This window comes from Danio rerio, chromosome 24 (genome assembly GCF_052040795.2).
Source record: "Danio rerio strain M-AB ecotype USA chromosome 24, GRCz13ab, whole genome shotgun sequence".
NCBI classification, from domain to species: Eukaryota; Metazoa; Chordata; class Actinopteri; order Cypriniformes; family Danionidae; genus Danio; species Danio rerio.
The window spans coordinates 35844652-35856768 of record NC_141044.1 but is presented as its reverse complement, the minus strand read 5'-3'; the positions used below and the strand labels follow the sequence as shown (position 1 = coordinate 35856768).

General features: G+C 33.1%; 2 protein-coding genes across 7 annotated transcripts in view; one reads left to right on the top strand and one right to left on the bottom strand.

Annotated features, from left to right (window-relative positions):
• The window catches only part of yme1l1a (YME1-like 1a), a 27775-nt gene extending 23085 nt beyond the window's left edge, over positions 1-4690 (bottom strand). For all 4 annotated transcript variants that reach the window (XR_015525193.1, XR_015525194.1, XM_087309844.1 and 1 more), the window contains exons 1-2: positions 4590-4690; positions 3381-3512 (exon numbers count right to left, since the gene is read on the bottom strand). Coding sequence is in view for 2 of the 4 variants with exons in the window: in XM_087309844.1 (XP_087165970.1) it covers positions 3381-3512; positions 4590-4622 (165 nt within the window). In the remaining 2 variants the exon portion in view is untranslated. The remainder of the gene's footprint in view (positions 1-3380; positions 3513-4589) is intronic.
• The window catches only part of eif1b (eukaryotic translation initiation factor 1B), a 20235-nt gene extending 8118 nt beyond the window's left edge, over positions 1-12117 (top strand). Inside the window, 4 exon segments of one of the 3 annotated variants that reach the window (NM_200303.3) lie at positions 7506-7687; positions 10493-10656; positions 10739-10840; positions 11767-12117. In NM_200303.3, the coding sequence (NP_956597.1) occupies positions 7657-7687; positions 10493-10656; positions 10739-10840; positions 11767-11811 (342 nt within the window). In that variant the 5' untranslated portion in view covers positions 7506-7656 and the 3' untranslated portion in view covers positions 11812-12117. 3 annotated transcript variants of the gene reach the window in all.

Below are 12117 nucleotides of genomic sequence, written 5' to 3'. Positions count from 1 at the left end.
TCTCCCCGTGTTGGTGTGGGTTTCCTCTGGGTGATCTGGTTTTCCTTTACACTCCAAAGGCATGTGGTATAGGTGAATTGGATAAACAAAATTGGCCATAGTGTATGTGTGTGTGTGTGTGTGTGTGTATGTGAGACTGTATGGGTGTCTCCGAGTACTGGGTTGCAGGTGGAAGGGCATCGGTTGCTTAAAACATATGCTGGACAAGTTGGCGTTTCATTCCGCTGTGGCGACCCCTGATAAATAAGGGACTAAGCCAAAGGAAAATGAATAAATGAACTTTTCAGAGTGATAATTGTGTCATTTTATGTAGTCATTTATTTGACTGGGGTTGATGATTGCTAATTCCAAAAATACAGGTTCTTATTAATTTTATAAGACAAATAATAAGATTTATGCTCAACATTAAATACACCAGATACAATATGGTTTAAGATTTAAAATATTATGATTTGATTCTTTGGGTTCAACTGGACATGGAATGCAATAATCACATATACAGTTGAAGTCAGAATTATTAGCCCTCCAGTTTATTTTTTCCCCAGATTTCTATTTAACAGAGAGAAGATTTTTTTCAACACATTTCTTAACATAATAGTTTTAAGAAGTCATTTCTAATAACTGATTTATTTCATCTTTGTCATGATGACAGTAAATAATATTCGCCTAGATATTTTTCAAGACACTGCTATACAGCTTAAAGTGACATTTAAAGACTTAACTAGGTTAATTATGTTAACTAGGCAGGTTAGGGTAATTAGGCAAGCTATTGTATAATAATGGTTTGTTTTGTAGATAATAGAGTAAAAAATATAGCTTAAAGGGGCTAATAATTTTGTCCTTAAAATGGTTTTTAAAAAATTAAAAACTGCTTCTATTCTAGCCGAAATAAAACAAATAAGACTTTCTTACTCTTGTCTTACTCTGTTAAACATCATTTGGGAAATATTTAAAAAAAATAATAATTCAAAGGGGAGCGAATATTTCTGACTTCAACTGTATACCACATAATTTGAATGCGTTATGAAGATCAAGATTTTTTTTAATGTTGTAAACTTTTTGTTTATTAAAATATTAACAAAACTCTAAAAGGAAATGTAAATGATGTTAATAAACCAAACCGAACCAAAACAAAACATACACACAAAAGAGGGGGAAGCGTTGCCAACATCATAGCCATTATTACTTTGTCTTGTTACATGTTTGCGGACATTGTTCCTAACAAAAATGCAGAAATGTTTTCCATTCATAGGAGATCAAGATTTTAATAGTTGTGTTTACTGGGCAAACATTAAATCACATCCAAAATAAATGTTTGTTTATATATTATACATAATATATGTGTGTGTACTCTGAATATTTATTATGTTTATATAAATATACAAAATTTTTAGTCCTGCTGTAAAATTATTATTCTTTTAAAAAATATTTCCTAAGTGATGTTTAACAGAGAAAAGATATTTTCATAGTATTTGCTATCTTCTGCAGAAAGTTTTATTTCTTTTAGGCTGGAACAAAAGAAGTTGTTTAATATTTTGTTTAATATTTTACAATTTTAAGGTCAATATCAATAGCCCCATTACTGAATATTCAATTGGCTACAGAACAAACCACTATTGCCCAATGACTTGTCTAATTAATTTAATTCTAGTGCACTTAATTTACCTATTTAAGCCCTTAAATTGCCCAAATTACAGATTCTTAATAATTTTATACGACATTCTACTAAGGTTAAAGTAGGGTTTAAGATTTACAATATTATGTTCTGATTCTTTGGTTCCAACTGGACATGGAATGCAAAAATCAAACAGATACACACATATTTTGAATGCATTATGATGGTCAAGAATTTATTTTTTATTTTGAACATTTTACTGATATTCTCATTCGCAAATAATACAAATGAATATGAAACACAGATGATTAACATATGAACAAAATGCTAAAAAGATATGTAAATGACATTGATTAGTAAATAATACAAACCAAAACAAAATAATACCCATACACACTAAAAAGTGGATGTTGCCAATATCATAGCCATTCAAACATTGTCTCGTTACATGTATACTAACATCGTGGTTAGAAACTCTCTCTCTTTATAGACCTTTTTCATGGCTGCTGCATGGAGGGCGCCATAGCAACCAGCGTCTTCCGGTAGAATGCTAAAAACTTCCGTTTACAGTGTGTACAACTGGTAATTTGCGCTCCGAAAATGGGTTTCAATAACGTTTTTAATAGATAACAGAGTGTTTTTGTGAAACACAACTTAAAAATGTGTCTGTTAAAGCCGTCATAATCTGTCACGTGGTTCAAGCGCGTCATAAATACGAGAAAAACGTTCTCCTAGTTCAAATGTCTCTCTTAGAGAGAGAGAGAGAGAGAGAGAGAGAGAGAGAGAGAGAGAGAGAGAGAGAGAGAGAGAGAGAGAGAGAGAGAGAGAGAGAGAGAGCAAACCAGAGTACTGGCATGAAACTTAACAGGTATGAAAGTCGTGCAATTTACAAAAATGACCAATAAAAGTCTGTTATTGATCCTCTGCTGGCTGGTTTGCTGTTCATTCTAATCGCCAGCCGTTTGTGTTTTATTTCGTGTGTTGTTTTTACCATGGTTTGTGTTTTTGTGTCATTTCGAAATGACACTAGCCTATAGTTTCCTTTTGTCACAGTTATTAAATCAGTGTGTCAGTGGCACAGTACAGGCTACGTGTGTGTGTGTCAAACATTTTGGTGAATTACATTTGTTTGGGCCGGTTATATATTTGAAATGAAGAGAAAATGTTGACTTTAGCAATGACAAGCCTTCATTTAAACTGCAGAAGATGTCGTCTGACAACGAGGGGAAAATGCCTCACAGCAGCTGTTTTCCATCCTATTAGATCGCATTTCTTTAAATGATCAGTCCAGGAGATGGTGCTGATGGACAACAGTATTAGTTCAAAGAGAATAAAAGCAGGTAAAATAGACTAAAACTATCGTTTCAAAGCTGTCCAAATGTGACTGTTTACACGCATCAGCTGCCGACCGGAAGTTCTTCGCATTCTCCTTCCGCATACACGCAAAGCATAATGGGTAATTTTGCGTTCCAAGAAAAAGGTTTATAGGAATCAAGATTTTATTTATTGAGTTTTATGTTTTGACATTTTTCCATAGAGTTATGTACTTCAATATTGGTTGTTTCAGTAAATTAAGCTAAACTAAATGAAAAGGAAAATAAAAAAGATGCTTAGGCAACTAGAAAAACGTAAAATGTTTGATCTTTCTTTTCAGTTTCGTGAAATGTATATTCTTTTTTTTTGTTTGCCCCAATAGCCCTGTAGTAAACATGAACTCTATCATCTCTCTGAAGTGTAGTGCGTGCCGTTCCCGTGACTGTCCTACCTCATAGTGAAGTGGGTCGTGTTCAGGTGAAAGGTCTTTCTGCAGACTCTGTACTGATGCAGTTACGGCCGAGTTGGCTGAACTCTTCAGGTACTGGACCACATTGATCAGATGGGTCAAAGGCACTGTTCCCTTAAAATAAAGACACATTTTGGTCAAAGTGCATAACTGGTGGGAGACAGACTGTGGTAAAGTTGGTTTTATATTTGCACATTCATTCAGTGATAACTTGTGATATGCTCTCTATATTATTTACCATGGTACTTTGAATATTCAGTCTGAAATCACATGCAAGTATGACTTCAAAACAACATTAGCACTATTTATTTGACTGCGAACAATGTTGTACTTTGATAGTCATTGGCTTCTAATATGATTTCACTACATAATACTTTTCTGAAATCATACTACAAAGCAGAAAGCCTAAATCTGTGAATATAAAACACACTTTACCTCAAAAGAAAATAGTTGGACAAATAATTATTGTTTTTATAAACCATAATAAGTTGAAAATCCATCACCTATCAGCCACAGTGGGTGATAAGCTTTCTATATATGACTGCCACTAGTCTACAGGTCAGTTATGTCACTGCTGACATACTGACACACTACTGAAACACACACTAGCACGTACATACTTAAACTCTCATTCAGCTTTTACATTGAGGTAAAGTTGGTTTTACATTCACACATTCAGCCTTTCTTCTCAATAATAAAAGTTTCAGAAAAGTATTACGAATGTGCGAATATAAATCCAATCTCAATAGCTTTTGCTGCTGTTACATCACAATGTGACCATAAAGTATAAAATAACTCAATTTATTTGTATTTTAATTAGCTTTTACCGTAAGTTCTCAGTCAACGGTAAATATAAATGAAGAATAATCTCAATAACGTTAAATAGTTTGGGTTATCAATACTGTCGACCAGATGATGTAATCAGTAGTATGGTTGACCATACATCACCCAAACAAGGACAGAACGTTCCAGAAACAGCTCCGTTAATTAAATAACATGTAGTATCACTATTATTATATCTATTTGGTTTACATTTGCATGATCAAAAGTTTGTTTTTAAAATCCACATTCATCTCACACACTGCCATGTTTCTCTCTCTAGTCCATCATTGTATTCGATAACTACTACTCGTTTATACACATAAATAGTCTTTGACAACTTGTATTTAAAACATCTGAAAGTCTTCATACCTGTGACTGAAAGCTTGTAGGCAGAGAAAACATATTTTGCTTGTGTTTTTCGCTGAGAAGTGTTCTTGTGCTCCTGTCAGACCCACCGCTGTCCTGTTCTTAGGGTATCGCCACCGGTGTTGTTAATCTCATCGGAAATTCCACCCGTTTCTTTGTGAAAATAGAGGCAGCGTTGTTAAATTCATCGAGTCAATCGCTGTACGTGCGCCTTCACTTCTTCGGTGGTAAATTATATCAGCAATGGTTGTCTTGAATGCCGCCTGGTGGATATGACCAGTCATTCATGATATATGTAATATTTTCCCCTTTAGTTGAACAGTACATGTAGTTCCCAAAGTGGGTGTCGCTTGGTGATTTAAAAAAGTCAAATGAATTTTATTAAACTATTAGAAATACAATATATTAGCCATAACCCACAGAAGATAAACATAGTAGGTTTTAATAGTAAAAAAACAACATGCAAATAAAAAAGCCATCAGCCTTCAATGTTTTTTTCATAGGATTGTTTGTTTACGTTAGACTAACAACACAGCAGTAGCGTCAGCTGCAGAAGATTGATTTCATAGCACCAGGTTAAACTTTCTGACACCTTTATAGCATTCAAATACATTAAAAATAAATACAGGCCACAACTAAACAATGAGGATGATCTCTGATTAGCCATCTCCAAAATTAAACCAAGAATATACTTGGAACAGTGTGATTAGTGGAATTAGTTTAGGTTTACATCAAATTAAACAAATTAATAAATGACTATGAAAATGATATGGGCGACGTAGTGGGGCAGCAGGTAGTGCTGTCGGCTCACAGCAAGAAGGTTGCTGGTTCAAGCCTTGGCTGGGTCAGTCAGCGTTTCTGTGTGGAGTTTGCATGTTCTCCCTGATTTCCTCCGAGTGCTCCGGTTTCCCCCACTGTCCAAAGACATGTGGTACAGATTAATTGAGTATAGGCTAAATTGTCTGTAGTGCATGAGTGTGAATGAGTGTGTGTGGATGTTTTCCAGAGATGGGTTGCAGCTCAAAGGGCATCCACTGCGAAAAAACATGTGCTGGATAAGTTGGCGGTTCATTCTGCTGTGGCGACCACGGATTAATAAAGGGACTAAGCCGAAAAGAAAATGAATGAATGAATGAAAATGATATGGTTGTTAGACTGTTGCAGATTTTTGTGTTATGAATATGCTCGTGTGTATATAGGCCTATTGTTGTATGAGCAACATTTGCATATCTATAACACCTAAGAGGTAATTGGGCGCCACAAGTCACTGGCATTGTTATTTTAGGGGTCAGGGACTAAAAAGTTTTGGGAGCCCTTGAAGTAGAACATTAAAGATTTCAATGGGTTGGGTTTTCAATATTTTAAAACACCCCCAAATAAATATTTGCATAAAGATCCTAACTTTGAGTAAAATGTTAAATGAATTGAATTAATTTTGAGTTTTTTTTAAATAAATGTTTTCGCTTGTTGTGATCAAAAATCAGGTTTATTTCACCAAATATTGCATTCTTAATTCTTATTTTAAAAACTAGTAATAATAATAATTTCATGTAATGTAAAAACAAATCATACAAATGTTTTTTTTTTTTAAATGAAACATTAAACAATTTTAATAATTACATAAAAGTTAACAAAACCAATGTAGGGGCGTCACGTGGCGCAGGGTAGCACGATTGCCTCACAGCAAGATGATCACTGGTTCGAGCCTCGGCTGAATCAGTTGGCATTTCTGTGTAAAGTTTTTATGTTTACCCCGTGGGTTTCCCCCACAGTCCAAGGATATGCGGTGTAGGTGAAATTGTCTGATGTGTATGAGTGTGTGTGAATGTGAGAGTGTATGGGTGTTTTCCAGTACTGGGTTGCAGCTGAAAGGGCATGCGTAAAACACATACTTTTCATTCAATTTATTTATGTTTTTATTTCAGGGACAGACAATGTACATTCATGGTAGAATGTCCCATATATCTATAGCCTACTTCAAATAATAATATTTTATGTTATGTAGAAATATATATATAAACATATATCAATTTATTTACTTTAACCAAATGAAATCACATCTTTCTTTTTGTTTTATAATTTTTAATAAGTATTACTTTATTTAATTTATATAAGCCAAATAATCACTCCTTAGCGCCATCTAGTGTTCATGTATCATGATGCCGCAATACTATAATCCCTAGATGAAGGGGCTCGTAGCCAGTACAACATATTATCACGATGTTTAATGTATATATATGCCATAAAACAGCACGCTGGAATGCATAAATATTTTTTATAATAGCACGAAATTACGCTGCAAACAAAATGGTGTGCTGTAATTGTCTACAAGCGTTTAACTGTGAGCCAAGCGCTTGTGTGGCTTTACTTCCGGGTTGTTTAAAGACCCACAATATTGAGTAAATCCGCTAGAAAATAAAGCGTTTATAATTCCATATATTTAAAAAATAATAATACGGATTAAATGCTATTCTTGCAAGAGGGCTATTTTACTATGTTTAACCATTCCCCGTGCCAGAAAACTGCCGAAATAATTATAATAAAATAATCTTACAACGCTTCCGCCACTGAATGGTTTACATACACACTTAATATGGCTGCTGTACATATTTATTTATCTAAAAAATACATCATATAGAATAATACGAACATAAAAACTCTTAAAATCGCTACTGATTAAAACCCCACACGTATAAACAGCAACTTGTTTATTTGTTTTTGATGGAATTGGTGCTTATTTTTTTCTTAGTAACTACTTAAATTAAAATATAAACTAAATACACAAAAGTAACAAACAAAGTGAACCTAAAGAAGCGCGTTTATTTATCAACATATATACATATATCCGCTAAATTAAGCGCAGCTGCACATTCACTTACAGGCTTTTGTCATCGCGCATTAAAGCACTTCCGCTCTGAGCCACGCGCTACAGACTCACTGCGACTCGCCTTAAGGCAGATTACAAGCAGCCGCTCGGTGATTTCGACGTTGTTTTGTAAAATAACTGCTGGTTTAAGCGGCTCCGATCGCCGACATCTTTCATCCGTCGAAGTAACCGCAGTAATATCGCATGTCCAATATACAGAACCTCCAGTCCTTCGGTAAGTTGCTCGCGTCGAGTTTACAAAGGCGGCAGCAGCGCATTGTTTCTTGCTGTCGCTTGGTTTTAATGCAAACAAATGCATTTCTGCCGACATTTTATTAAACTTATTTATTGAACATCTTAAAATATCACGAGAATAAACATTAGGGAGAAAAACATGTATTTTAAATTTTGTTTTCCTCGAGGACTCCATTGACGACTATACTACATTTTAATCAAATATTTTTCTTGTGTAACATTATAAACTCAGAGTAGTTACAGTAAGAAGCTGCCGTAATTAAAAGTTAAAGCAAAGGTCATGAAAAATGTCTGCTAAGCCTTTAATCCTCATAATCCCATGTGTTTAAAGCCTATATTTTACACATTCCACAGTCGTTATCTTTTGTAAAATGGTCATAACTTGGCTTATTTTTAGTGTTAGTGTTTTTAACGTGGTATCTACCATGTATTTAATTAATAAATCATTAGATGTATTTTTTAGCTAATATTTCCATCTTTCTATATATAATAAAAAATAATAGCTAAAACGCTTTTTATTTGCATATTTAGCTTTTTTTGTGTGATAAAGGACAGAATGCAGTCTGAATGTTTTACACTGATTTACTCAAAATGGTTCAAATGTTTGTAAATCAATGTAAAAACTGACCTGAATGCATTGTGTGATGGGAAATGAACTAGAAGTCTCCATTTTGTTGATGAAAACTGTTTGTATAAGGAAACTGGTTCTTTCATTAACATATTTTTCATATCTCAATCACATTTATTGTAGAGTCGTTATAGTTATAAAATGATCATAACTTGGCTTATTTTCAGTGTTAGTGTTTTTAACGTGGTATCTACCATGTATTTAATTAATAAATCATTAGATGTATATTTTTGTGAGCTAATCTTTCTATCTTTTCGCATATTCAGCATTTTTTTTTATGATGGACAGAATGCAGATTTGCTCAAAATGGTCCAAATGTATGTGAATCAGTGTAAAAAAACTGAATGCACTGTGATGGGACATGACCCAAAAGTTTTAATTTTGTTGATAAACTTTGTATAAGGAAACTGGTCGCCATTTATGTTCATATTTTTTCATATGCCAATCACATTTATTAGTGGTCGTAGTTTTAAAATGATCACAACTTGGCTTATTTTAGGTGTTACCATGTTTTTAATGTGGCATCTATTGTCATGCAATTAGTTTAGATGCATTACTATTGGCTACTCTTTCTATAATCCATCTATACATCTATATATTAAAAGTAAATGGCTAAAATCCTTTTATTATACGCCTATTCAGAATTATGAAAGACAGAGTACAGTCTGAAGAAGTGTTTTACACTGATTCACTCCAAAACGGTCCAAATTCATGCAAATTGGCATTTTTAAACTGACCATGTGTGATAGGAAGTGACCGAAAAGCCCCCCATCTTAATAAACCGTTTTTAAAATGAAACTAATAATTTGTTAAAATATTTTAAAACTGTCATTAATTGCATTTATTCAAGAGTCATTGTAGTTATAAAATGGTCACAACTTATTTTCAATGTTGCCATTTTTATTTATTTTTTTTTACGCTGTATCCGTCATGTATTTAATCAATCATTTAGATCTATTTTTGTGAGATTCTTTCTATCTATGTGTGTATATGTATTAAAAATAAGTAGCCAGAACCTTTTTATACGCATATTCAGTTTTATGAAGGACAGAATGCAGTCAATGTTATACACTGATTTGCTCAAAATGGTCAATTTATGTAAATTAGCTTTTCTAAACTGACCTAAATGCATTGTGTGGTAGGAAGTGACCTAAAAGTCCATATTTTAATGATAAATTACTTGTATTAAGAAACTGGTCAACTTGTGTTAATATTTTCATGTCGTCACATTCATTCCACAGTTATTATAAAATGGTCACAACTTGGCTTATTTTAAATGTTACTATGTTTTTATAGTGGCATCTACCATGTATTTAATATAAATTAGTAAACCGTGAGATATATTATTGTGGGCTGCTCTTTTCATCATGCATGTCTATATATTATAAATGATTAGCTAGAACATTTTTACACGTCGTTATGAAGGGCAGAATACCATCTACATTTTTTACACTAATTTGCTCAATGTTCAATTTATGTAAATAAGCATTTCTAAACTGGCCTGAATGCATTGTGTGGTAGGAAGAGACCTAAAAATCCCCATTTTAATGATGAAAATTGTTTGTATAAGAAAACTAGTCGTCATATGTTAATATTTTTTCATGTTTTTAATCTCATTCATTCCAGAGTCGTTTTCTTTAAAAAAGGATTTCATTATAAAATGAAATGTGCTACCATGTTTTTAATGCGGTGTCTACCATGTATTTAGTATTTAATTAATAAATCGTTAGATCTATTATTATGGACTATTCTGTCTATCATCTATATGTAACGTTGTATTTTAAATGTAAATGGCTAGAACCCTTTTTATTATTATTATTATTATTAATAATATATACATAAAGCAATAATTATGAAGGACAGAATGCAGTCTTGGATGTTTTACACTGATTTGCTCCAAAAGGGTCTATTTATGTAAATGTGCGCTTCTAAACTGAATTGAATGGATTATGTGGGTTAGGAAGTGACCTAAAAGGCCCCATCTTAATGATGAAAGCTGCATATATATTCTAATTTATCGCTATCACTCGCATTTCTATTCAAATTTTAAATCTAGTCCATATAAATGCTTGCATTTGTTAATTTGTAAGTGCACAAGATGTTTTGTAATCCACATTCTCTCAGCAGTGGAACTGAAGTGTTTGTGGCTCTTTTTAGATCCCTTTGCTGATGCAACTAAGGGTGACGACTTGCTCCCGGCGGGGACGGAGGATAAAATCCATATAAGGATTCAGCAACGAAACGGCCGCAAAACACTGACCACAGTGCAAGGCATCGCTGATGATTATGATAAAAAGAAGCTTGTGAAAGCTTTCAAAAAGGTAACGTCTGACTCGATTACTGATGACGTTTTCCTGAAGTGTTTTCTGGCACAGAGTAATATGATGGTGTTTTATCAAATAGAAATTTGCCTGCAATGGGACAGTGATCGAGCACCCGGAGTATGGAGAGGTGATTCAGCTACAGGGAGACCAGAGGAAGAATATCTGTCAGTTTCTGCTAGAGGCAAGTGTGTGTGTGTTTTCAGTTGATGTGTGGAGTGCTAACGCAAGCTGTTTCTCAGTGGAATTTATATTAAAATTCTCAGTGTTTATATTTGTTTTATTTTTTTGGTCAGGAAACTGGCTTAAGATGCTGACATGGCATTTTAGATGTACTATTTTTATTTAAAAAAACTTGATTAGTTGCTATTATTATTATTATTATTATTTGTACTTGTATCTTTTTTGCCATGTAAATGGCCTAAGATCCTGAGATGGCATTTAAATACCATTTAGTTAAAAAAAAAAAAAAAAAATCGCTTAATTTTTTTTATGCTTTTTGCTTTAGTCTAATATGTTGACATGGCATTTTAGTTACTTTCATTTTATTCATAAATCTTTTGTACAACTTGTTTGGTTGCATTATTTATATTAATAATAATAATAACAACAACAACATTTATGCTTGTTAAAGTAGCCCAAGATGCTACTTGTACAACTAGTTTTTAGCTTTTTATTATTATTATTATTTATACTTATGAAAATAGATGCAAACATGGCATTTTTGGTGTATGATTTTATTCATAAATGTTGTGCACAACTTGTTTGGCTGCTTTTTATAATTTTTATTATTATTAATAATAATCAATGTTATTATTGAAATTAATAACGTTTATGCTTTTGTCGTGAAAATGGCCTAAGATGCTGACATGGCATTTAAGCATACTACATATATATATTTTTTCTTTTCATGAATCTTGTGTACAATTTGTTTTTAATTTAATAAAATTATTGTACAACTTGTTTTTGCTATTGTTATTATTATTGTTGTTGTTGTCATGAAAATAGCCTTGGATGCTAACATGGCTTTTAAACTTTTTTTTTTTTTTTTTTTTTTTTTTTTTTTAAATAATACACTGATACTAACTTAATTTCTCTCCCCACCCACAGATCAACATTGTAAAAGAGGAGCAGTTGAAGGTTCACGGTTTTTAAAAGGGGGGGCTGTTTTCTACAGGACTGCACCAGCATGTAGCAATCCTAGTACATTCATGGCAGGGTTTTTGTGACCATATGCTAACAACACTGACAGCAGGGTAAAAACTGTTTGGGTTTTTTTTTTTTTTTTTTTTGCAGTTGTTTCAAGCTCGAATCTTCATAATGACCTCAACCGGACCACTAATTCCAGGCTGGTCTGGATTAGATACTGAATATTTGTTGATGCTTGTGAATGTTTTATGATAGATACACTCAACTGCATGATCTTTTTACCAAGGACAATAAAATGTATGTGACTTTGCA